At 39.2% G+C, this 27,201-nt stretch overlaps 1 protein-coding gene across 1 annotated transcript in view; it reads right to left on the reverse strand.

Annotated features, from left to right (window-relative positions):
• The window catches only part of LOC150075401 (cell adhesion molecule Dscam1-like), a 316,461-nt gene that overhangs the window by 191,556 nt on the left and 97,704 nt on the right, over nucleotides 1-27,201 (reverse strand). Inside the window, exon 4 of the mRNA XM_090389299.1 lies at nucleotides 6,078-6,224. Within this exon, the coding sequence (XP_090245425.1) occupies nucleotides 6,078-6,224 (147 nt within the window). The remainder of the gene's footprint in view (nucleotides 1-6,077; nucleotides 6,225-27,201) is intronic.

Raw genomic sequence — 27,201 nt, forward strand, 5'->3', positions numbered from 1 at the left:
AACATATCTCAGACATTCTCAATTAGGTTCAAATCTGGTGAATTAGGTGCCCGGGGTAGATATTGGAAATCTTGTGAATGTTTCTCGAATCATTCACATACAATTTTTGCACGATGGACAGTTGCGTTGTCGTTTTGAAAGAATCTATCACAATCCTGTTAAAAAATGAAGCACTGCAGGGTGCAGTTGGTCCGATACGACAGAAGGATATTCATTGGAGCTGACATCACCTTCTAACGATATGAGCGGACCCAGTACATGCCGAAAGAACTTACCTCGTACCATGATACCACCTCTAGCCGCTTGAGTGCTAGACAAGAGATAGTCTGGATGCATGATATTCGCACACTTTCACCAAACGGTCGATGCAAAAAAGTGTAAATCGAGACTGGTCAGGCCACATGATCTTTTACCACTATTTCAAAGCCCAGTCTTAGTTGGCGGCACCACTCCAGTCGAATATATCGAATTTTTACAGAAAGAAGTGGCTTTTATATAGGCATACGACTACCAGATCCCACATTCTCTAACTTCCGCCGCATAGTCAGGTTGGAAATGGGTCTTTCTTTGCCTAAATCGAATTTTTGAGTCATATTCTGCGCATTGAACTTTCTATTCCGACACACAGTGGTTTTCTTCGTTTTCTCAGTTCTGGCTCCTGCTAAACGTGCTCCAACAAAACACCTTTCTGAAAATCGGAAGTTCACTTACCCCCTCGTGACCGGATCGGCTAAGAAACCCCAGGGGAAAAAAGGCATATTAATGACATTTTTCCCCTGGGGTCATCTAACCGTGTGTATTATGTCTGTTACTTACGTGTGTTCTCTGGTCGATTTAACTCAAGCCACGGGCGAAAAAAGCCAAAACGTTCTCCAATTCATCGATGAGATTCGTACCCGGGCCTTTTCCACCCCAGTATGGAGATGGCCATGATTATAATCGTTGTACTACCAGCGAATACGAGTTTCAAGAAAACGTACAGTATTTATTTATTTTTATTTTTTTTTGATAGCAAGGAATCTCTGGTCATGCAACGTGACAGCTTAAATTTGTAAGTGCACCATACTTTTAATTATCTATTGAGACTAAATGCAAAAGGTTTCTAATTTTTGGCCAGTGTGTGTATTCTGCTTGTATGTGACTATAATATGACAATCCTATCGTCAAGATGGAGCAGGAGTAAGCCAATAGCTATTAGAAACTTCTTGTGTACCGACTGTTCATGTGAATGCACTGACTGGATTTATCAGGGCCGCTGAAATGGGAGACTCGCAGGGAATTTCATTAAAGTATAATAGTGTGTTCAGAGAGCGTATAAACACATGTTTGGTAATTCGGGCAATAGTTAATATGTATGAAAGTGAGTTGTAGCTGAAATCATTCAAACATCGGCATTCTGCATAAAATTCAGTGTGTAATTTGGAACAGCTAGCGTTTGAGCAGCTAATAATCATTAAAATATTTTGTAATAACAGGAAATATAAACACAATATCTGGAAATCAACCTTGAAATAAAAATATGGGGCCCTCATGAAGGAAATAAAAGTATTTATTGTACATTTATAATCAGATGATCCTGGAAATTCGTACAGGTACTGTCAACATTTTGATATCCTGTTCTTTTTATGGCAATTTGATATACAATTTGTTAGTGCAGCATATCCCGAAATTAATCTGCTCATTCAAGCAATGATTTTATTTAATGTCAGAATAATCAGTGTAGCCTCATCTGAAGTTGTGAAAATATATCCTCCCAGTGGATGAATTTTCATGAAATTTTATATTTGGGCCTTTTAGAACGTTTTGTTGAGTGATTCCAAATTTCATTAAAATCGGACCAATAGAAATTCGAAAATTATTTTTTTTTTCATACATATCACATACTGTATCCATATTATGTTGTACAGGAGCTTCGCTTATAAAAGTCGTGTTGCTTTTTTTTTTTTTATTATAAATCATGAATCATTACTATTTGCTAAAGCGCCGGGAATGCAACGCACACACATGTACAGCCATTTCCTGCTAGGATAAGAACGATACCATTGGAGTTCTTAGATCCGTCTCAATAGACTAAGTCCCTCATTTCCAGATTTTAATAGAATCTTCTTTGAAAGAAGATTCACTGATAACATTTCAGGAGCCCTGTGCCATCCTTAGAGGCACAAGCTATTGATTTCCTATTGGTTCAAATTCGCTGAGCTACTTTGTGCTTTCGGTTGCAAACGACACCTCTATCTTCTGCAGCTTCATTACCTCCGTGCTATTTAACGCAATTTGCGTGAAATTGGCTTATTTGCCAATGCCCTAATACTTTTGATAGCATGGTCTATTTTAAAATTATTAATAACTAAAATAGTGTATATACAGTCCCCATATTGCTTATCCACTCATCATCAGTTAGAGATAATTGGAACAGTTTTAGAATGCATCAAAGAAAAAGGTTTCTCTTTTGGAAACGATATTTTTTTCGTGTAGAGCAGGTATATTGACTTTGCTGTGCTACGTCAGTGTATTGCAGTGAAGTGTCATCTCCGGTTTAATAAGGCGGTAAAGGTAAAGAAAGAGAATCATTTCTTTTAAACATTAGCGAGTTATAGTCCTACTTTGTATATTGACTGGCTACAGCCCCTACTGAGTTTTCACATCACTGCGCTCAGTGGACTTATTGCACAAAGGTTCCATGGCTTACCGGGAGAAAAGAGGCAAGTAACGCTAACGGAATCTGTAGATGGGAAGAAGAACAGAACTCAAAAAAATAAAAAAATAAACAGGTTGCTTCAAAGGTCGCCAAATGAAAAGCTAATTTTTTTCCCTTCGGTGTCATGATCGTGCATTTTTCTTTCTCCATGTATAATTCTGATGGCGAACTCATTAAGGTCACTTGTATTAGTTATCGCTCCAGCTTTCCTCGAGCTCTCAACTGTAATAATTAACTGCCAGTTCATGAAATCTGTCGTCAGCTGAGATAACGGTATGCACTCCTCACATTGTTTCCATGGCGTCTACCTTTTATCGACCGACCCCTTCCACCCCACTTCGCGAGCAAAATGAACTGTCGGGGGGAAAGGGAAGGGGGTTCAATATCAACCAAATGGAAGCGTCTTTCTCCCACTACATCTATTACACCGGAACAACTCAGCGGAATTTTTCAACCAAATCTGCATTTTTGCAACTGCAGAAATAGGAAGCGTCAAGAGAAGTATCTCTCTAAGCGCACCTTAATTATATAGGTGCTTTGTCAGCTTCTTTCTTTCGTCTCCCGTTGACGTTATATTTTGTCGATCCTTCCGACATTCGGCGATCAAGATAAGTTAATAAGTCACACAGACTTTCAGCTGTCCCATTGTGCCGAAGATTGCTTTATCAATAATTCATTTAATGGTTTTTGGTTTCGCTGAAGCAAGCGATGTCACCCCGCATGTATCACGGCTCTCGGTGCGCTGACGTCTAAGTGTTTCTTAGCAACCCTTTATTCCCCCCACAGTTAGTGATGTCAGTTTTCTTTGTCCATCCACACAGTTATTCCTAATTCTCCCATCTCAAGAAAGCTCCATCCATCAGAGTAACGTTCTTCATTGGAGACGTATTAATCGACAAGGCGATCAATGTCTTCACTACGACTGACGCTTATCCTCCGCTCTGTCAAGGCGTGCAAAATTTAGATGACTATTTCCAGTCGTTTGCCACACTCTTATTTGTCACTTGGAAATGCTTTCGATCTGTCCGAAGAGCGGAGTTTAATTTCGTAAGCGACTCTGCAAAAACACTTCAGAGGTAAATTGGAAGATATGGCCTATTCCTAATTATATTCCAACCTACTGAGATGTCTGGACTCCTAAGTCGTAAACATTAAATCTAAAATAACCAGCTTTATATTCGAGTACGCAGTATTCGATGTTCTTAAATATGATAATAAGCTTTTCTTCTATCTGAAAAGGATTCGTGTCTCAAACAAAATTATCAAAAAGGCGAAAAAAAATGACACCGTCATTTTGAATAAAACTCTACAAGAACACGCGGTCTGTTAAAAGATATAAATGTCATTACAAAGATAAAATGAAGATGAACTTGGGAAATTACGAAAAAAAAAAGAATCTGATTTAAAATATGAAATAACGCATCATCTCTAGAACTCTTAGCACATTTAACCAGATTAAAATCCATAAAGATAATTACCCCGTCACTCTCTTAATACATTACCTTATCACCCCTTTCTAAATGCGGGTTACAAAATTGAAGCAGAAAAGTAATTTCGTTCAATATTTTAAGTACAATGATATAAAATTCAGAATGTTATTTTGTCAACTAAATTACGTTATCTTCAAATATTATTTGTTAATGACTAAAAGAGGCAGTAGTGGTGTGTGAATGAAGAGCTCATTCAAACTGTTGATGATAATGATTATTCCTGCTGTTATTTATTAATTTTAAGGTAGATTTGCACTTAGACAGCCTGATAACTGTCCAAGGAGAGCCTTCCTCGACGTGCTGCCACAACGTATTTAAAATATTAAAAGCCTTTTTCATTTTCACATCTGGTTTTCCTTAAATTTTTCCAGTCCCGTAACTTAATTCAAACCTTCTATATAATTCAATTATAACGAACTTTAAATATCAGGTTAATAGTATTGTGGAGAATTCCTGTAACCTCTTAATGTATAACTCTTTCTGTCGCATGACCATAATCAAACATTTCGCTAAGATGGCTTAAAGATTATTAAATAAAACCATGAAGTGCTTTATCTGCCAGTTCCAGCTGGTGTTATTTTAATTTGGAATTTTTAACGGTGAGACATTCGTTCTCTCAGCTTAAAGGTGGAAGATTTTAGTACATTTTTATGACCTAATTACGAAAGTGTAACCGAAAATATTCTACCCCGCGCCATTTTTGTTTTTTTTGGAAAAGTAGATTTCTGACTTCTTAAAATAATACGATGATGTAGCATCTTAATAGAGATTCAGCTTGTAAAGAACAAACTACCTGTATAAAACAATTATGTATATAATAGCCCCTGGCCTCCTGGCTGTGGCGGGCACATTATTGTATCTTTACTGTACAATAAAGATTTTCTATGTTTTGTAATTAGAGTAGGGCATAGTCTCGACCTCATGTTGTGTAAGTAGTTCACCACGAGTTGCCTTGATATTGCATTATTTACTTTAAATACGTACTTATGAAACACGTATGAATGGTTGAATAAGTTTCGAAACATCAACTGAGGCATCATGCGACTTCTACTTTTTCCCAAACTGAGAGAGAGAGCACTGTCACAGTACCCATTAAATTTATATCTCAAAGAACTGCAATTATAAATCATACACGGAAAGAACGGGTAAAAATATTGATCAAAACAGAGTTGCTGTACGATTACCTGTATCCAAGAGAAAATAAAATGACAGAACTCACAGACACACTCTCTCATTGCGAAGTTAAATTGCAAATTTCGTTAGGCTGACTGTGGGAACTTCAAAACCCATTTATTTAATGAGGTTTCCTGGATTGTGGTGAGCTCCTTATGAAGAAAACTAATGGCAGCAATGATCGCGATGTTTCAAATTAAAACCGGGCCTTCTCATGGTAAATACGCAGAGCGTGAGAAGATTAATAAATAAAAAGCAAAGTACACAAGATGTTACCGTAGGCATAAGAATTAAGTGGGTTATTCTGCCCGAATAATTGAAATGGCAATTTTTCAGAGCGGACCTCGAAGCAAATTGGAGAGATCGATCAACAGTTCCCCCTTAAGGTTAAGGCATTATATAAATTCAATTTAAGTATAAACTTTCCATCTATTCTTGTTTAATTTAATTAATATTTAATAATATTTTAATTATATTAATTTAATTTCAACGTTTGATTCTCCTCGGTTAAATTAAATATTCATTCCTTTTTAATGAATTAAGTTAACGTCGGTTTTTTTTTTATTGTTTGTTTTTTTATTTTTCTGCTTCCGGTTGACACTCGGCAGGTGGTGCTATTACGAACTTTATTTCGCTGTTACGAAATTCCGATGTTTACAGTGCAATTTCACGCGAGCTCTTAAAAAGCAGCTGTGTAATAAACGGATGTCACTCACCTGTTACTATAATCCTCGCTGGGGTGTTGCTAGCCACTATCTCTCCCGTCAGACGATGCTTTGTGCGGCACGTAAAGGCACTCAGTCCGTCACTCTGTTGGACATTTCTAACGTGCAGTTCTCCGCTTGGAAAAAAGTTGTAGCGACCTGAAAAATGTAGAAAACTATACTTCACCATGCAATATACAAATATTTTGTTTATAAAAATTTCTAACCTTTTCATTCTTCCACACCATCTTCCTTTACAAGTCCATGTCATAACCACTTATATCTGATTTACAGATTGTTCTGTATACAGAGAATTTTTCTTTGTCTTTTGGAGTATAAATTCTGCCACAATAACGTTTCTGTAAGGTATTCTCTATTTAATGCCTAACTATAAATCATGAATAAAGACTGAAAAATTGAAGTTAGACGACTTAGATGTGGATTTGGTTCAGGAATACTGTATATGAAGTTAGTAGAAATATTAGTAGCGGCAAATGATGCTAGGAAACAAGCTTATACAACAGCAGCCCTCCGCTCCCCCCCCCCCCAAAAAAAAACTATCTACATCATCTGACCATCCTCACTAATAATTTTCTAATCCTTCCTTACATTTAATCAAATTACCCGCTTCCATAACACCAGACGGAAGCTTGTTCCAGCAATCAACCACCCGCTGGCTGAATGCAAACTTCTCCACATCTATCCTGCAACCATCCTTCCTCAATTTGAATTTATATCCCCTCATGTGTGTAGTCTGAGCAAGGGGCAGAATGCCATTATCATCAAGCTCACTCAATCCATTTAAACACTTCAATCAGGTCCGATCATCAGCTGCTCTCTACTTAAAATATATGAAAAAGTGATTCAGCCAGCAATTTCCCCGCACTGCTTTGGACACAGGCTCGACTACCTACATACTGTTATACACAAAAGATCAACAGCTACTAATCTTCTAAATACCCTCTTCAGAATACAACAGACCCTCAACAGCAAATCCCACATTGACATTTTCTTTCTGGACATTAAATCGGCATATGACAAAATATATCTACCAGCTCTTTTTCTATACTGAAACACTCAGTATATGTCGCCCAAGCACCAGACGACCGCCTGGGGCGCCGAATTTTGGGGGGCGTGCCCTGTCATAGAGTATGCCAAGCGCGGTAATTCTCGGAAATCTCCGAAACGTGGCGCATAAGCCTTTCCAGGGCGCCTAAATGGTTCGGGCCGGCTCTGGAAACACTACTTTAGCTTGTCAGATACCATACTACAATTTTTGAAGTCAATCCTACTTTCAAGACATCTGTTTGTTTCCCACCACAACTTGCAGGTAACCTTCGCCGTCACAAGAGGCATTTCGCAGGGGAGTGTGCTTTCAGCTTTCCTTTTTGCAGCAATTTCGGAGCCTTTCTTAGCATAGAATTTTGTTACCTATGCGGACGACTTGAAATTCTACGTGAGTTCAAATAATCCTCATCTAGACCGAATCCTTCAAAATCAGCCCAAATATCAATTACCAGAAAAGAGTTAAAAACGATATCCAAATCTTTGTATGCGGTGAATGGGTGAAAAGGATGACATCCCACATAGACCTGGTCCTCACATGGGATGAAGGGCTCACTTTCCAACTTCAATTTGACAGGATGAGCAAGACTGTACGCAGCACTATGAGCCGTACGACAGGAGCTCTTGGGTGTGTATAATCTAGCGCTGCTTTGTCAGTACTGTATTACACCTACTTACCGCTCTATGCTTCCAAAATTTGGTCCTCTGCTCCTGTCTGCTACGTAAACAAGTACCTCGGTTTGGAATACTGGTTGCTAAGATGGATGAACAGGATAGTGGGAAACCCTCTTACTACTTTCAGATCCATCCTCCAAGAAAATCTGGGCATCTGACGACTGCAAGGAAAGCCCTCACTAGAAAAATGGCTTATAACGCGGCGAATAGATGGTCCAACTGTATGATCATTAATCTCCGGTCCAAAAAAGCAAGAAGAGATCACTCTGACCCTTGCGACCTTCTGCGACTAACTCTGACAAACCTTAATTCTCTGAGGGACATGTTTCCTGCCAATAACCTTGAGATTTTCAACAAGTTAAGCATCCATCCAGATACATTTTGCAAAGATAAGCTCTACAGAAAGAAAACCTTCGAGAACTGTTTTCAGCTAATGAATCTGTGATGGACACTTGCCCCTGACCAATGCCTTACTACAAATAATTTTGTTTAACTTCAGACTATATGTATAATTTTCAAACTGTATTTTATTTCAACATTTTATTTATAAATAAAATTCTGTAAGTATCCCGTGTCGGGTCGAGCCCGCTTGTACTCCACTGCACATGTGGTATACCTCTTACCTCAGTCTGTAAATAGCGCACCGTCCTGGCACATTCCCGGGGTGGTCGGCGTTTTTGTGGATCAATAAACTGATAATAATAATTATCCTTAGATTTTTTTCGTCCTCCACTACCACTCAATTGGTATGGTATTCTGGGATTACTGGTACCCAAATGCAGTTATATCTTGCATTTATCAATCTGAAATCTCATTTGCTAGTTCTCAACCCCTACTTCTCTGCCTAATGTCTGTAGGTGTTGTTGCAGTAGCATACCCTGATTTCTGTCATTAACCACTTTGCCAATATTTGTATCATCAGAAAACTTAGGCATTAAACTTGATATGCCTTATTCAATATCATTAATAAATATTTAAAACAATAAGGGACCCCATTAATAACATTAGTCCATGAGCAGTGGGTGGCCGTTATTAGTGGCCAAGAGCAGTCGCCATTAATAAACACTCTATTTCTTCCCATTCCATCACCCCTTAAGTCCATAGCAGTAAATTACTCCAATACCAAGCTGCTCCAATTTGTACAGCAAATTTTCATGTGGACATTATGAAAATCTTTAATGAAATCCAAGGATCAGTACTGGGACTACTGTTTTTAATTTTCCTAAATGACATCAACGAAGGGATAAGAGAGCGCGATGTCAACATTTGCAGATGATGATCAAGAACGGTAGAGTAGTTAATAATAAAAAATATAATCAGTTTTTGATTATAGTTTTTCAGAGATACTTCAGGAGGAATTAAATAGACTTCAAGGATGGTTGGAAAAGTGGCAGCTATCTTTTAAATTGGAAAGAGCAGCCCCCAAAAAACATACACTTGGTGGAGTTGGACTAAAAACAGTAGAGGGAAAAAGGGATTTGAGAGCTACAGTACGGTCGGACACGAAGTTCTCTGAACATAGCGGACAGGCAGCGAGGAAGGTTTGTGGTGCCGCATGGTTGATTTATCGAACATTTGCTTGTAGATAGGGAGGTCATAATTCCACTCTATATGGCAATTGTAAAACCACACTAGAAATACCGTGTTCAAGTATGAGGCTGCACCTAAAAACAAAAACTCAAGCTTCTTGAAAAGGTACAACTAAACCGGCCTGATGAGATCAGCAAAATGGTCCATAATGAGGAAAGATGTGGGATCTTCATTGTTGTTTCCAGAACTAGGAGATATAAATTCAAATTGCGAAGAGATTTAGACTGTATTGCAAAAAGTTTTATTTTAGCCAGAGATGTTAACTTCTTAATCAAGAATATAACTCCTCCCCTTCTGTCCTGTCTGTACAAGTTGTACTCGTCATATTCAAACTCCGACTACTGTCAGAGAGAATAAGTCGAGATCTGAATTTCACCCCCAGGCCTAGATAAGTCTGTGTTTCGAACTTCGACCTAAACTCAAAACATGACAGTCCCAATAATGATAGTTATTGTGTGTGGGGTCAAAGGTGGTCATAAAATCACAATTGTAAGTTCGTGGAACTCTTGATGTTGTGTCTGTATTTTCCAGCTAAAGCAAAGTTTGAAATTAAGCATCTTTTGCATAAAAATCCACGCAGAACCATTTTAATTTAATTATACTTATATTTTGTTTGTTTTTGAATGCCTGTCGATATTTTCATCCTTTATCTTACAGTAAATTTTTACCGTAAAGCAGGAAATAATATCACGATTCTGGGTAGTCTGGAGGAAAAAAAACCTCCCAGGATATTCACATATTTTAAACAGAAAGAAACATCCAAAAATTACAAATTCCAAAGCATTACGTGTAAATATTACAAAATTTGTTTAAGTAGTTTTAATATATCAACTCGGTGAAGCCGTTTGACACAGAGTAACAAAGCTTTTATGATAAGTGTTTAATAAGTGTTTGACTTCTTATAATTCTTTGTCTGAGATATTTAAACGACAGCTTAGAAGTCTTCAACAACTGGCTCTTGAGTTGCTGTTTAAATAGAAGAGGATCGAACCCACTTGATGACATGTTGAGTGACACTGTGATGATCAGCAGCGTCTCTCAGACCGGGTTATTGACACGTACCTTAGAAATGGATGAGAGCATAAGTGTCAAAGTGGCAGTTTACTCTGTAAGCGTTGTTCTCGCAATATTTCTCCGGATAAATTTAAAGGCTGTTGAAAAGATGCAATACGCTATTGGAGATGTTTCCTAGTTGTAGGGTCTTGGAAAAACACGAAACAATTTCAGTCAGTTCGCCACGTTGAAACGAGTACAGTGAATTTAGGTGGGGTTGTATCAAGGTGCCACTGGTGGGGCTTTGCTGGTTCATTTGTTTTTAAACTAAGGTCACGATATCGCACTGTATCGTGTATGTGAACTGCGTGTATCCTATAGTCGGTTTGCCTGTTTTTCGGAACATAAAAAACCGAGAAAATTTCTGACAGAAAATTCATTCAACCCCTGCGCGAAACCGACTGACTCGGCCATGATGTGACAAAAGGCTCAAAGTTCCTCCCGTGGAGATGAGATTTGAATCAAGGCCTTTCCAGACGGTGCAAAAGGACATAACAAACACTGAATGGTTAATACAGTAAGAAATAGATTTAAAACTATTATGTAATAGTAATTTGTATATATTGTCTAATTAATATTAACCTTGAATTCTTTGGATCTCAGAAGACATATCACACCGCCGACGAGAGCAGGTCAAGCTTTACACCTTGTTTTTAACATCTTTCCCAACTCTTTCGCATTTTCTTCAGATCACTCACCTATTACCTGTGCCTTTTCAATATCAATGGTATCAGGAACTCAAGTTAGAAATTATAATTCAGATACCCACTCTCAATTGATATTTTCTACAAAATTATTGAAACCTGAAATGGTCATCAACCATCTCTCCACCATTAATTGGGATAATTTATTTTCATTATCTACTGAAGAGGCAATTCAATCCTTAGCTGAGCAGTTGAGACTTATGGCCATGATTGGTACATCTAAACAAGTCAGAATTAGGAGAGAACATAACGGTGGTTTCATTCGGACATGAAAACCGCCTTTAGACGAAAGCAGACGGCACAAAGAAAGTGGATAAGATCCAGAAACAGTACAGACCACGAAGCCTTTAAAAGGGAGAGAGCTCACTTCCTGCGCCTCAAGAGAGGAGCACATCAACAGTACATCTTATTCCAAATTAAGAAGACCCGGAGAATTTCCTCGAAATGCAAGAATCACTTGAACATGGAAGGAAAGCTATTTGAGGAGTGGACACGCATATCTTTTGATCATCCAGATGCGACCACAGAAACTCAATCCTGCCTAGTCTAACTGGGAAAACCCTAACTGCTATAGATGATATAATAGTTACTAAGCAACAGTCATTGACGTGATAAATGGCCTGCCCAAGGCTACAACTGGACCTGACGGCTTTCCACTGTTTATGGTCAGGGTGTGCTCCGTGTACATTGTAGATCTCCTCCTTAACATCTTCCGGAAGATTCTAAAGACAGGCGCCATACCTGAACTCTGGAAATCTTATTATGTCAAACCAGTTCCTACAATTGGAAACCCCAAGACTACTAAAGACTTCCGTCCAACTGCTATAAGATGTACTTTATTAAAAATTGTTGAAAAACTAATACATCCAGTAATTATCTAATACTTTTTCTCACCGACCACCTTACCTCCGGCGCCAGGTGGGCAAGAGCAACAGTGCGTAGCACACACTTCTTGATTAGACCGGGGTTCGAGACCGTGCCCACCAAATACGGAGGATGCGGAAAGGTCAGAGAATGACCACCGCATATCCCCGGAGCAATATGGCCTTAGTTGCTAATGCTCCTAAAAACCAAAATAACAAACAAACAAACCACAGTCCTACAATACAGGTACACTACTTCAAATGGCGATACTTTCTTCAGAGCACAAAAAGCCCTGAATGACAGAGCTCAACTGGGCATTATCTTTTTCGATATTAAATCTGTTTATGGTACTGTGTCAATTCCCACTCTTTTATACATCCTAAAAGAATATTTCAAGCCATCAAATCAAATAGTAAGCATTCTGGGGTATTTACTACAGCGGAGAGAGTTAATTATAGAAACTGGATCTCACCAAAAATCTATCTATGCAACGAGGGGGATGCCTCAGGGTGAGATGATGTCGACCACCATCTTTGCAATTCTATTTGAACCATTTCTTGCAGCACATACATATTTCTGCTCCTTCGCCGATGATTTAAATTTTTTTTATTATTTTAAAAGACCCTAAACACATTCAAGAAATGAATAATCAAACTTCCAATCAAATTCAACAATTAATAGATTATTTACAGCTAGCTGGACTCCAACTAAACAATGTGAAGTCAGCCCACATGACAATTACGAAGAGGAAGTTCAGGAATGACATCCGAGTTGTAGTTAATGGTGAGACAATTCCAAAAGTTTCGTCGCATACTGATCTTGGGCTAAAGTAGGATGAAGACTTAAATTTCAGATATCACTTCCTCAAGACAAAGAAGACCTATGGTGCATTCTGGGCTATCCGCCAGGAGCTCGTAGCCTGCCACAGCATCAATTTGATTTGTCAATACATTGATAGGTGTCTCACACCTATAACTTTATATGCATCTGAAATCTGGTCCTCAGCACTGAATTCAATAATTCATTGAATTCCACAGGGAATTCAATAAATCGGGTTTTGGCAGTCGCCTGCCTATTCGGAAGCCACTTGTTTCAGAGAAAAACAGAAAAATCTGCTTGAAATGGTGTCGAGAACTTCGTGATTGAAAAGTGGAACAAAAGAATAAAGTCATGTGATTAGACGCATAGCGATACACTTTGTGTTGCTCTCGTGGTAGGCAGAGAGAGTGGCGAGAACCTCACGAAGCAATGGACCCTGCTTGCATTGTTAAGACAACCCAAAAATCTAGAGTTGGTATCATGGTATGAAGAATGTTTTGTTGGCATGGACTTATTCCGTTGATACCGGTGGAAGGTCGAGTGTCATCAAGGGAGTACCTGAATTTTGTATCAGATCTACTTCACCTTGCAATGTTACATTTTTTCCCGAAGGTGATGGCTACTTTATGGATGACAATGCAATAGCGCATAATGCTAGAACCATGCAAAAATGGCACAGATTTCAACCATCTTCCCTAGCTCTCACATTCATCTGATCTCAGTCCTATTGGGAATGTGTGGGATATGCTGAAGAAAACTATTCGTCAACAATGCCCTTTTCCTTCAACTTTGTCGCAGCGTCTGGATATTTTGCTGGAAGAATGGCTACAATTGCACCAAAACATTTTATAGAATCCATGAGGCACCGCACACTTGCTGTTATTCGATACTGAATGAAGGTTTGTATTTTTTTGGCCAATGTGTACGTACTTTAATAAAATATAGTGTCATAAAACGAACAGTTAATGTTATTTCTTGTAGTTTCCCTACAACAACTGGCACCTCCGTAGCCAGGCGGGCAAGAGCAACAGTGCGTAGCACACGCTTCTTGATTAGACAGGGGTTCGAACCCGTGAGCCACCAAATATGGAGGATGGGGAAAGGTCAGGGAATGAACACCGCATATCCCCAGAGCAATATGGCCTTAGTTGCTAATGCTCCTAAAAAAACCAAATAACAACAATAACCTACAAGCACTAATTATCTCTTTTTCATCAAATAATAATTAATAAAATTAATTAATAATAAAACTAATTAATAACATTATCTCTTGAATTGCTACTAAACCACCGTATGTTAATCTAGTTAAATAGTTTGTCAATTACTCATCAAACAATCCTTATAGAAAAACATTCTCGATATCTAATTAATTTTCCATTGCCTTCTGCAAGATTTAAAGGCTTTCGATTCACTAATTTAATGTGCACTGCTGCATATACGTAGGGACCATAGAGAAAATTTCTGCTAGTGTGCCCCCCCCCTCTCACCCCTAAATAGAGATAGAATTACTTCCTTCGTCGTATACGTTACACCTCTTAATCAAACCAATAATCTTCTGGGCTCGAAACGCTCGTTAGAGATCATTAAAAGTAGTTTAATCAACTCTTCGGGCATTTAATTACAACCAAAGGAATACACAGTATGTCAGTTAGGAAACACTTTCTCATACAGTAATTATCAAAACCGTACAACACGGTTTGAAGGGGGGGGGGAAAGAAAAAAGCGGAATATTTCTATAAAAAACCGTATTCGTAGTTTTGTGACTATATAATGGTCTCATAGGAGCAGATACATGGTTAATTTTGGAAATCCCCTTAAGATCGTTCCATTTCAATCCTTCATTAAGATTAAATAATAAATAAATATTAATTTGAAAATAAATAGACACTTATTTTCAAATTAATTATTTAATAATAACCCAGAGACGAAGCGTCAGAGCATGCAGTGGACTCGAAAATCATCACCAAGGCCTAAAAAGTTTCGGTTACTGAAGTCCAAGATCAAGACGATGCTGATCATATTTTTCGATAAAAAGGATGTGATTCACAAAGAATTTGTACTTGAAGAGAGAGAGAGAGAGAGAGAGAGAGAGAGAGAGAGAGAGAGAGAGAGAGAGAGAGAGAGAGAGTGCTGTATTCTGCGTGCAGGTGATTCAAAGGCTATTGAAACTCATTTGTCGGGTGAAGCTGCAATTTCGAAAGAAAGCTGGTGCTGGTTCTTGCTGCACAACAATTCCCCCCGCCAATTTCTGCACTTGTTATGGAAACATTTCCAAAAAAACATGCATGTACAGCTCAAGTATTCGCCCTACTCTTCCAAGCTAGCACCATCGGACGTCTTCCTCTTACCCAAGGCGAAAACCGCCCTCAAAGGAAAGAGATTTCAGGACGTGGAAGGCATAAATAAAAACGTAACCGCCGAACTGAGCATGATCTTGGTCTGAAATGGGACGAAAACCTAAACTTCACACCCCATTTCGGACATGTAAAGAAGAAAACTTACGCAGTGCTATGGACCTCCAGACAAGATCTGGTAGGTATCAGGGACCCAGACCTTGTTAAACAATATACAGGGTGTTTCAGTTAAACGTTTCAGAACTTCTAAGAGGGGTAGGGTACATCCTGACAACTCGAAATCATATAGCAATGTGGGGTCGGAAATGCTTTCCTGAAGCGGTGTTGTACACAGAAGCACCATAAAAAGAAAAGAGACCGTAAGTGAGATATCGTTTTAATAATACATGAAAAGAAGCAAAAGGTACATGGATTAAAGTAAGCGTTCGAAGTTTCTTCAACCTCGTATTGCTTTCGCACAGTGGTACCTTGGAAAATGTGCTACAAATCCCCTTTTTCCTGCTGAAGTGTTGTTTTCCGATGAGGCATCCTTCACAAGGGAAGGAATTTTCAACACGCATAACGACCATATCTGGGCGGTCGAGAACCCGCATGCAATACGACGTCGTGCAGCACAGATTCGATTTTCGGTCAATGTATGGGCCGGTATTATGGGAGATCACCTCATCGGACCTTACCTGTTACCGTGTCGTCTAACCGGACCTATCTACTTGATCTTTCTGCAGCAAGTATTGCCACAACTTTTGAGAGATGAACAGATTTCTGCATCGACGCAACAGACAATGTGGTTCCAACACGATGGAGCCCCTACCAATTATAATAAATAAATTTTCTGTTTATACTCCGGGACGACCAAACGGTCAGAGGAGTTCACAAGATAGACAGAATACAAGAAACAGCACCGTATTCAGCAGTCACGGGCTTGAACCCCGGTCACTCAAGGCACGTGTACTTATGCACTCGCGCGCCTAACCACTAGGCTACGGCGGCCTTATTATAGCGGAGATGTTCGTAACTACCTGGATGTCACATTTGGTCAACAGTGGATCGGACGTGGTGGTCCCGTGCGTTGGCCTGCTCGGTCATCCGACCTATCGTGTCTTGATTTTTATTTCTGGGGTCATATGAAATCGCTAGTTTATGACACCCCTGTTGACAATGCTGAGGAGCTGGTTGCAAGAATCGCAGTAGCTGCCGAAGAAATTCGAAATTCGCCTGGAGTATTCCAGAATGTTCGGATGTCCATGCGTCGGAGATGTGAGGCGTGCATTGTAGCCCGTGGAAGAAACTTCGAACACTTACTTTAATCCATGTACCTTTTGCTTCTTTTCATGTATTATTAAAACGATTTCTCACTTACGGTCTCTTTTCTTTATGGTGCTTCTGTGTACAACAACGCTTCAGGAAAGCATTTCCGACCCCACATTGGTATATGATTTCGAGTTGTCAGGATGTACCCTACCCCTCTTAGAAGTTCTGAAACGTTTAACTGAAACACCCTGTATTTTAAGATGCACCATCCCCATCCCGCTCTACGTATCTCAGATTTGGTCTTCTGCCCCAGATGCTACCATCAAGGCTTTCCTTGGTTTAGAGTACTGGATGCTGAGATGGTTAAACAGGATCACTACGCAGCCATTTACAATTTCAAGAGCCATTTTATATGCCAACTTGGACGTCACGCCTTGGTATCACATAATTGTCACCAAGAACATTCTCACGCTTGCAAAACTGCTGACCGGAAGTCTCGACTCGCCGAAAACTGACTACCTGCTGACTCGGTCCCGCATGACGCAAAGGTGGGCGAATAGGACACCATCCCCTCCAATCAGAAGCGCGCTCACGCAGCTGGGAAGCCTTCGGCGATTTTTTCCTTCTAATACCATTAAGATGTACAATGATCTTCAAGCAGACCCAGAAAAGATTTGCACAGAGAAGAGGTACAGGACTGAAATGTTTCAAAATGCATTATTCCACCTATAAACGTTGAGTGAAGCCCACAGATGAAAACAAAACAGAATGCAGGAAATGAAGAATGAACTGGTCGTGACTGTTTATGCTCCTGTTATGTTTACATTATACGTCTTATCTTTCTGTGAACTCGCTGTAAATAGTGGTGTAGATGTGAACATTCTCTAATTCCTCGTCAAATTGCAAATTATGCTTCTGCTCTCTTTCTATCTGCCTGTCATGTAAAAATAAGGCAATGATATGTATATTATAATTAATCAGATAATGTATAATTTGTATAATTTATTAATACAATGATATGTATAAATTATAAATGGATAATTATGTATATAACTTGTATTTGTATATATATATGAATGTGCACCCCCACCCCCACACTGGTTAATAGCCGTAAGCGGGTGTCTCTTAGGAGAAAATAAAGATAATAATAATAATAAAAATAATTTCTTTGGATGCCTTCTGTGACTCCATTCAGACACTTTTAGCGGTGTAATAAGTACATTCAATCAGGGTGATTACTTTGAATAAAAATATAACCATTTTTGAGCTCTTTCACTTTGTGTTCTTTTTATTGCAGAAGTCCGAAAAGTTTATTGCCACACCTCGTATTATGATACTGTACTGAGTTTTGATTTACTCATTTCATTTTGGATTTTCCAAAACTGCGCAGGGACGTTTGCTGTAACTGGCAGGCACCCATGAGGAAACGTCCTAATCTCTACCAATTAATCCTTTAATTTACATACACATAGACATTGTGAATTGATAATTCCCGGCCACTGTTAACTGACTTGTCAATAGTGTCGTGGTTCTATTGATCTGTTGGCAGTTCCATTGTGGGAAAGGTCGCTGTAACTGAGAACTAAGATCAATTGGGTGGTTTATTAGCGGGGAAAGGGGTGGCTGTGTAGCCGTTCCATGGCACCTGCTGAGAGTAGCTCCAGGCGCCAAGCAACAATGACATTATCGCGCACACAGATGCACAAGTTGACACGGGGACATTTTGACACCCGCTCCGTGTCATTATGCAGTACAAGTCATTAGCGTTTGATAGCACACTTCAATTGTAACGTTGCTTATTAACCTCGAACTGAGGTGAATCCAATAACCAGAAGGCAAAGTTGTCAGCCTGTGTGACGAGCGGGTGAATAGGAATGCGCTTGCAGCCATTATCGCTACAATCACAATATCTGGTTAACCGATCGCGTGCTACATTCTGCGACTTCTCTCGCTATGGATATTCTGGAGAAACATGAACGTTTGATAGGGACAGGAAGTAGTTCCTCGAAGAAGAGAAATTTAAAATCAAGCAGTTTATTTGTCCACTAGATAATCGCTAGTATATAAAGTTAAGAATCAAAATATCAAGCATGCTAAGAATCAGAATAAAGAACGATCAAAAGTATCAAATATCAAAAAAGGATCAAAAGTATCAAATATCAAAAAAGGATCAAAAGTATCAAATATCAAAAAAGGATCAAAAGTATCAAAAAGGATCAAAATATCAAAAGAACGATCCATATATAAAGAGTCTAAGAATCGAAATAAACTCTGATAATCATAATGTCAAAAACGCTGAGACAAAATATCAATAAGCAATAAGAATCGAAATATCAAAAACCCTGAAAATCAAAAACATATTAAGAATTACAATATTCATAGAGAGAAAACTTGGGGTTTGTACTAATTGAATATAGATTTATTTAAACTTTGAAGTGAAAAAGAGAGATTAAATTAACTATTGATGGATTTCAAGTTCAAAAGGTTTTCTTAAATATTTTTATTCTACCCAAGGATTTTAGAATTGGGTAGAATGGAAACTGTAAGGACCCGTCCTTACATTAATTAATAAAAATTGTTAAATATTATGAGAATTTAACTGTAATACGAATAGTGGTTTTCTGATAAAAACAACATGGGTTAAGAAGCTCTGGAATTCAAAAATACCTTCCAGTCACTCCCTGTTTAGTTGTAGTTTGTTTGTATGGAAATTCTTTGACGAGTCAGTAAAAGTAAATAACCGTGACAAATCCCCATTAAGACAGAGGCAGATGCACCATAGTAAGGGCCAAGAGCACTTAAGTTGGCTCTCTTAGAAATTTCACAGTGGAACGCTAGTAGAGGTGGGCGACGTCACCAGGTGTGCGCGCGTGAGGTCACGGGAAGAGCTGTGACGTTTCTCAGTTAACCTGAACTTCCGCCTCTCGTTCTAGCTGGTTCTCGTATATTCTAGGCCACGGAAGTTGGGAAGAAGACCCGCCCACGGAAGATGAGAGGAGACAAATGAGAGCACAGGAAAAGGGATGCGCAGATCTCCTATTGGCCAGGAAGAAAGTGGAGCGAATTTTGAGAGGGAGATTAGGAAGAAGTTTTCGTGGCATTCAGGGAGAAGCTTTCGTGGCATTCGGAAGAAGTTTCGGGGCATTCGGAAGAAGTTTTCGGAGGAGTCGGAAGAAGTTTTCGGAGCGGTCTGGAGGATGATTTGAATGAGTTGGAGAACGATACAAAGCAGAGCGGTAGTCTAATTTGGGTGATAGCTGCAGCCCTGAGGTAGCTGGAAGCAGTGATAGGAATTCTGCGTATCCCGACAGCCAGTAGGAATGTTCACCTGTAAACATGGAAGCCATAGTGAGGAAGAATCACACCCTGAAAATTATGTAGGCAAAGCCAGTCGAATGAGTGGTCGAACCATTGACCTACTAGACAACTCCTCTATCCACGGAAGAAGAAATGCTGACCGGTAAAGAATATACGACCCTGATTGATTCCAGCCGTGCAGTATCCGGTAGGGAGACACCATAAATCACCGAGATCCCCAAATGAGCGCCCCCGCATTCCAGTACCTGAATGACCGATATGAAAGGAAGCCGAGCAGAGAGGAAAGTTCCAGGCCAAACATGTAAGTGCTATAGAGTTTACCGAAATAGGTGTACCTAATTTATTAAGGAGAGGACTTTAGGAGAAATAAGTATATATAGTTAAGGAGGGAGATTTAAGCAATGAATATATGTATAAAAGTGTAATGTATTTAAGACGGACGTAGCCTATAATTTGAAGTGAAGCTCCTCATAATAATGCTTGCTGGAAGGAGAGGTTATAATAGATAATTGAGAATTGTTTAGGGTTGGGAAAGTTTTTTTATATTATATATGAAGTTAAAGGTTGGAATTTTGAATTATTTATGAGTTGATTTGTGGAGAGTATTTCTGATTTGAGTAGGGGCTAATTAAAAGTGATATATATATAAAGGTATAGAGGATTAACGGTCCTGAAGGGTAATGTTAAATTGAATTGATTAATATTTCCTGTTAACCTGATTGCAGTAAGGGTGTCTAATTGAATAAATGAAATTTTCGTACAAATTGAGACACGAACTCTGAAGGGTTTTGTGAGCCAGTTCATTGGCTGGTAGTTGTTGGTTTGTTATACAGACTGTTCAGAAGAAGAGTTGGAAGAATCTATGTAAAGTGAATACCACGACCTATTGAAGTCCCTGTAAAGAACATGAAGAGACACCATAGCATAATGAATAATAATGTGTATTAGAATAGGATATCGGATGATGAAACATTTGAGTTTGAACAAGATATTTACACATATAAAGGTTAATGAAATAACAAGTCACTATTATTAGTTTCTGTATGATATGTTAATAAACATTGTTTTATTTTACATTCATGTGTTGGAGTCTGTCATTCCGAAACTCAGCCAATCCTGTGGAGAAATACTTAAAAATAATTAGGGTCCCCTTCGAGTCAGGTAATCTTCTGAGATCAAACAAGTCAGATGCTAAAGTGGGAGGATTGGACTACGGGGATATACATATAAAAAAGGGGATAAATTACAATAATTGAAATATAAAGAAAATTAGGGCAACCAAGAAAAACAATAATACCCAAAACCCCCCACAATAAATACCCACACCCCCACAATTGGCGAGAACCCACTCCGACCCCCACAATTGGCGAGCGAAAGCCAGGATAATTCTGCACAACGGAAGGCTGAGTTCTGAACGACAGGAAAATATATTTACATGTATATATACATGCAATCCAGTTGCTGAAACTGATAGAAAAAATTCAGCTGGCGAGCCAGAAAGCGTAAGTTAGAATTATATATGTATTACTGAGTTGATTATTGTTGAATGAATTTTAGATGGAACAGGTAAATAATGGTGGATTTTAGAGACAAGTATTGATTTAGCGTTGAACTGGAAATTATTATTTATGTACAATTGAATTAATTAGTGAGACCGGACAGGGAAACCTCAAGGATAGATAGGTAAAAATTAATAAGTTTTATAATTATTGGGTGTTGAAATTTTACTAATTGATTATTGATCAAGCATTTAAATGTTAATGGTAAATTGAATTAGATTATCTAATATAGTTAAAGAATTGTAGAAAGATTAATCGGCACACATATTAATTAGTTAAAGTTGATAGCTAGAGATTAATAGATATAAAATAAAAATGCCAAGAAAGGGTAGGAAACGCGGCGAGGACTGCGAAAATTTTGGGGGCCACAGTGACGAACATGAAGGCCAAGAAAAACCGGAGGTGAGAATGGTAAGCGGGGTAGCAAAGGGGTCAGGACAAATCAAATACAGCAAGTATTTGAAACCATTCAAGGGGGAATCAGGTGAAAGAGTGGAAAAATTTATTAATAAATTAAAGCTAATTAAGGATAAGGAAGAGTTAAGCGATATGGATGTCATAACTATAGGGGAATTTAAACTAGAAGGACAGGCATTAGAAAAATACAGGCAGGCTACAGTGGCAGAAGAAATAGTAACGCTCCACAGATTCACTGAGACATTAAGAAAATTATTTGGGAAAAAGAATGACTTGTTAACAAGCGTAGGAAAGTTGGGAGGATACACGCAAACCACTCGCGAAACAGTAAGCGAATTCCACCAGCGCCTCCTAAATTTAAAACTAAACACAGAAACATCGGAATCGGAGAAACAGGCATTCGAAAAAATACTAACTGGGCAGTTCATCACAGGGCTCAGGCACAGTTTTAAAAAAGAAGTACTAAGGAAAAACCCAGAAACATTAACAGAAGCGTACTCACACTCATTAGAGGAAGAAAGACTTGAAAACTTTAGTAGAAATACGGGGGCAAAGGAGATAAACGCGATAACCGACAGAAAGCAGCCTGAAACAGGAAAGGAATCGAGGGAGTGGGGGAGCGAAATCGAAGGGTTAGCTAAACATTTAAATAGCATCGAAAGAAAGATGGAGTGGATGATGGAAAGGCTCTCTTTAAGCAATGATGCTAGAGAAAATCAGCAACAAACGGAAGTAAAACAAAGATTGGGTATAGTTTCACGAACAAACGAGGGGGGAGACAAGGATAGCAGTCGAAAATGGTGTTATAAGTGCCAGAACTCAGACCATTGGACCCGCTACTGCAAAGTGAAACAGGGTGCTAAAGAAAGCTGGGAAAGGGAAGTGTATTGGGAACGAGACAGGTACCCACACGTAAAAAACCCCAGAAACATGGACAAGCACAGGGAGGAAAGGCATTGCGCAAAACAAGGGGGGTATCGGAATGAACGAGAGCGCATTAAAAATGCCGTAGTCAAGAGACATGGATCTTTTAGACATGCCCGCTGCGGGAGGCCATCATTACACTTAAACACCGCCAAAGGAAAGGCCATTTCTTTAGGTGCGGTAAGTGCCAATGGCAGTAGAAACGACCTATTATATGTGAGAGGCAGCTTAGGAGGGGTACCAGGTAAGTTTCTGGTGGACACAGGAGCCTCGAGGTCTATTTTAATGTGGGACTACCTCATTAAATACTGCAAAAGGCCGAATAAGGGAGATATAAGATGTTGCCGCGATTTTCTTGTGGAGGGGGTAGGTGCTGAAGAAATTCACACCGATTATATTGTCAGAGACAAGGTAAGAATACAGGGGTGTGATAACTTGGTGGCCCATTCATATTTTGTGGCAAACAGAATAAACAGTCGTCGACACGACGCAATACTAGGCACGGACCTACTAAGGAAGTTAAGAGCCAAGATAGATGTGAGAAATGGCCGCATTACCTTCGGCAGTAATACCCAGGCGAGTCCAAAAGTAGGCAGGAGGCGAAAGGCAGGCGGCAGAGCCCAGTATGAGCCAGAGAAAGGGGAAACTCCAAAGGAAGCTAGTGGGGAAGAATTAGAAGGGTGTAAGGCAAGCACAGATAATAAAGTTCTGGTTACACAAAACAAATGGGAAATAAATAAGAACACCAAAACAAATAGGAATAATGAGGGAAAGTGCCAAGAAAAGGGGAGGGTGTTACACGTGGGAGTTTTGGAAACGAGAGAAAGGGTCGGTTTACATTCAGGAGAGAAAACACATGAAGGGGGAGAAAATGGCTGTGATGAGAAGGATCGCAAATTAAATGGAGCAACAGAAATTAAAGGAATCGAAGGATTGGGAAGTTACAGAACTGAAGCTTCCAGTGAGGAGAAGGCATACAAACTGAAGGAAATAAACAGGATGCAGCAAATGTATCTAGGAGCAGTATTCGACGAAAATATGGGATGGGAGTAAGTAATGAAGCTTAATATAAGTTTAAGTAATGTCTGGTATATGAGTGTAATTAGAAAGTATAGAAAGGCAATTAGAGGAGATTGGCTGTCAATTAAGTGGATCTGGGATAAAGGCATATCCGTCTGAGGAAAGAAAGAAAGAAAAAAATTTACATATGGAATATAAATTTTTTTAGGGGAAGAGGAATGCTATGTAAGGACCCGTCCTTACATTAATTAATAAAAATTGTTAAATATTATGAGAATTTAACTGTAATACGAATAGTGGTTTTCTGATAAAAACAACATGGGTTAAGAAGCTCTGGAATTCAAAAATACCTTCCAGTCACTCCCTGTTTAGTTGTAGTTTGTTTGTATGGAAATTCTTTGACGAGTCAGTAAAAGTAAATAACCGTGACAAATCCCCATTAAGACAGAGGCAGATGCACCATAGTAAGGGCCAAGAGCACTTAAGTTGGCTCTCTTAGAAATTTCACAGTGGAACGCTAGTAGAGGTGGGCGACGTCACCAGGTGTGCGCGCGTGAGGTCACGGGAAGAGCTGTGACGTTTCTCAGTTAACCTGAACTTCCGCCTCTCGTTCTAGATGGTTCTCGTATATTCTAGGCCACGGAAGTTGGGAAGAAGACCCGCCCACGGAAGATGAGAGGAGACAAATGAGAGCACAGGAAAAGGGATGCGCAGATCTCCTATTGGCCAGGAAGAAAGTGGAGCGAATTTTGAGAGGGAGATTAGGAAGAAGTTTTCGTGGCATTCAGGGAGAAGCTTTCGTGGCATTCGGAAGAAGTTTCGGGGCATTCGGAAGAAGTTTTCGGAGGAGTCGGAAGAAGTTTTCGGAGGAGTCGGAAGAAGTTTTCGGAGCGGTCTGGAGGATGATTTGAATGAGTTGGAGAACGATACAAAGCAGAGCGGTAGTCTAATTTGGGTGATAGCTGCAGCCCTGAGGTAGCTGGAAGCAGTGATAGGAATTCTGCGTATCCCGACAGCCAGTAGGAATGTTCACCTGTAAACATGGAAGCCATAGTGAGGAAGAATCACACCCTGAAAATTATGTAGGCAAAGCCAGTCGAATGAGTGGTCGAACCATTGACCTACTAGACAACTCCTCTATCCACGGAAGAAGAAATGCTGACCGGTAAAGAATATACGACCCTGATTGATTCCAGCCGTGCAGTATCCGGTAGGGAGACACCATAAATCACCGAGATCCCCAAATGAGCGCCCCCGCATTCCAGTACCTGAATGACCGATATGAAAGGAAGCCGAGCAGAGAGGAAAGTTCCAGGCCAAACATGTAAGTGCTATAGAGTTTACCGAAATAGGTGTACCTAATTTATTAAGGAGAGGACTTTAGGAGAAATAAGTATATATAGTTAAGGAGGGAGATTTAAGCAATGAATATATGTATAAAAGTGTAATGTATTTAAGACGGACGTAGCCTATAATTTGAAGTGAAGCTCCTCATAATAATGCTTGCTGGAAGGAGAGGTTATAATAGATAATTGAGAATTGTTTAGGGTTGGGAAAGTTTTTTTATATTATATATGAAGTTAAAGGTTGGAATTTTGAATTATTTATGAGTTGATTTGTGGAGAGTATTTCTGATTTGAGTAGGGGCTAATTAAAAGTGATATATATATAAAGGTATAGAGGATTAACGGTCCTGAAGGGTAATGTTAAATTGAATTGATTAATATTTCCTGTTAACCTGATTGCAGTAAGGGTGTCTAATTGAATAAATGAAATTTTCGTACAAATTGAGACACGAACTCTGAAGGGTTTTGTGAGCCAGTTCATTGGCTGGTAGTTGTTGGTTTGTTATACAGACTGTTCAGAAGAAGAGTTGGAAGAATCTATGTAAAGTGAATACCACGACCTATTGAAGTCCCTGTAAAGAACATGAAGAGACACCATAGCATAATGAATAATAATGTGTATTAGAATAGGATATCGGATGATGAAACATTTGAGTTTGAACAAGATATTTACACATATAAAGGTTAATGAAATAACAAGTCACTATTATTAGTTTCTGTATGATATGTTAATAAACATTGTTTTATTTTACATTCATGTGTTGGAGTCTGTCATTCCGAAACTCAGCCAATCCTGTGGAGAAATACTTAAAAATAATTAGGGTCCCCTTCGAGTCAGGTAATCTTCTGAGATCAAACAAGTCAGATGCTAAAGTGGGAGGATTGGACTACGGGGATATACATATAAAAAAGGGGATAAATTACAATAATTGAAATATAAAGAAAATTAGGGCAACCAAGAAAAACAATAATACCCAAAACCCCCCACAATAAATACCCACACCCCCACAATTGGCGAGAACCCGCCCCACCCCCACAAAACATTTAAGAAACATATAAAGAAAGATCAAACGGCGCAGCTCTCGGAAGTTAAGACAGGTATTAACTGACTCCTCAAATTCAAAACTCAATTTGTTTAAAAATGCATCTATATAATGTTTATTGTACACAAAGAGTAATCTTTACAGCAGCAATTCCAAGGATTAACATATCGCTGTGCTTCTGAAATCTATTCACCCAAATCCCCAACATAACTCAACCACTTCCTTGAAATTGAGTATGGGATTTTGAGAGGACTCAATAGGTGTGCAAGAAAACTGCACACTATTTCCAGCTTCAACCCTCACACAAACAGTTGGTGTATCTACAAAAATAACAGCCTGGACACAATCCATCTCACAGTCATGCTCACCAAACTTATTACATGAAGAATGCCAAAAGCAAAGAGCCGTTGGATCAAGGACTAGATGAAAGATAGAAGGCAGTGAGTCGTTATAAATAGACATACCTTACGGTGGATCAGTGTAGCAAGTGGAACCTCTCAAGGATCAGTGCAGTGCTCCCTCCAGCATTGGAGAGAGAGAGAGAGAGAGAGAGAGAAAGAGAGAGAGAGAGAGAGAGAGAGAGAGAGAGAGAGAGAGAGTGCATGGGACGTTGCCAAAGTTTGCTGATGATTTGAAGGTCGGAAGGACGATTAATGGCCATTTTCCTTGAAAATTACTTAGATCGGTTGCACAAAAGGTCTGAAAAATGGTAATTGGAGTTTAATGTTTCAAAATGTAAGGTTCTGCACCTGGGGAACGGAAATCCAAGAGTTACTTATAAAATAGGGGAATACTTGTAATTAAAAGTGGTTCGGGAAGAAGTCTTAGTGGTTACGAATCAGTTAAACACAAATTTTTTCACGCAGCGTAAATAGGCGGCTAGGAAGTCAGGTTTCTTGTCTATGATATACAGTACAAGACCTTCGCAAGATCGTATTTAAAATATTGTACTGAGGTCTGGAGGCCAAAAAGACATAGAACTTTTAGAAAGGATTCAGAGAAGGGCCAGATTGGGTGGGTGAGGGGGGGGGCTGAGATATGTACATAAGGCTCCAAAGGGAATTAGTAAAATGAACGGGGAGATAAATTTTCTCAGGCAAAAGAGAGAAGAACCAGGGTGCACAAATGAAAAAT

Source organism: Mastigoproctus giganteus, chromosome 14, assembly GCF_048544385.1.
Source record: "Mastigoproctus giganteus isolate SK-2022 chromosome 14, ASM4854438v1, whole genome shotgun sequence".
Classification (NCBI taxonomy): Eukaryota; Metazoa; Arthropoda; class Arachnida; order Uropygi; family Thelyphonidae; genus Mastigoproctus; species Mastigoproctus giganteus.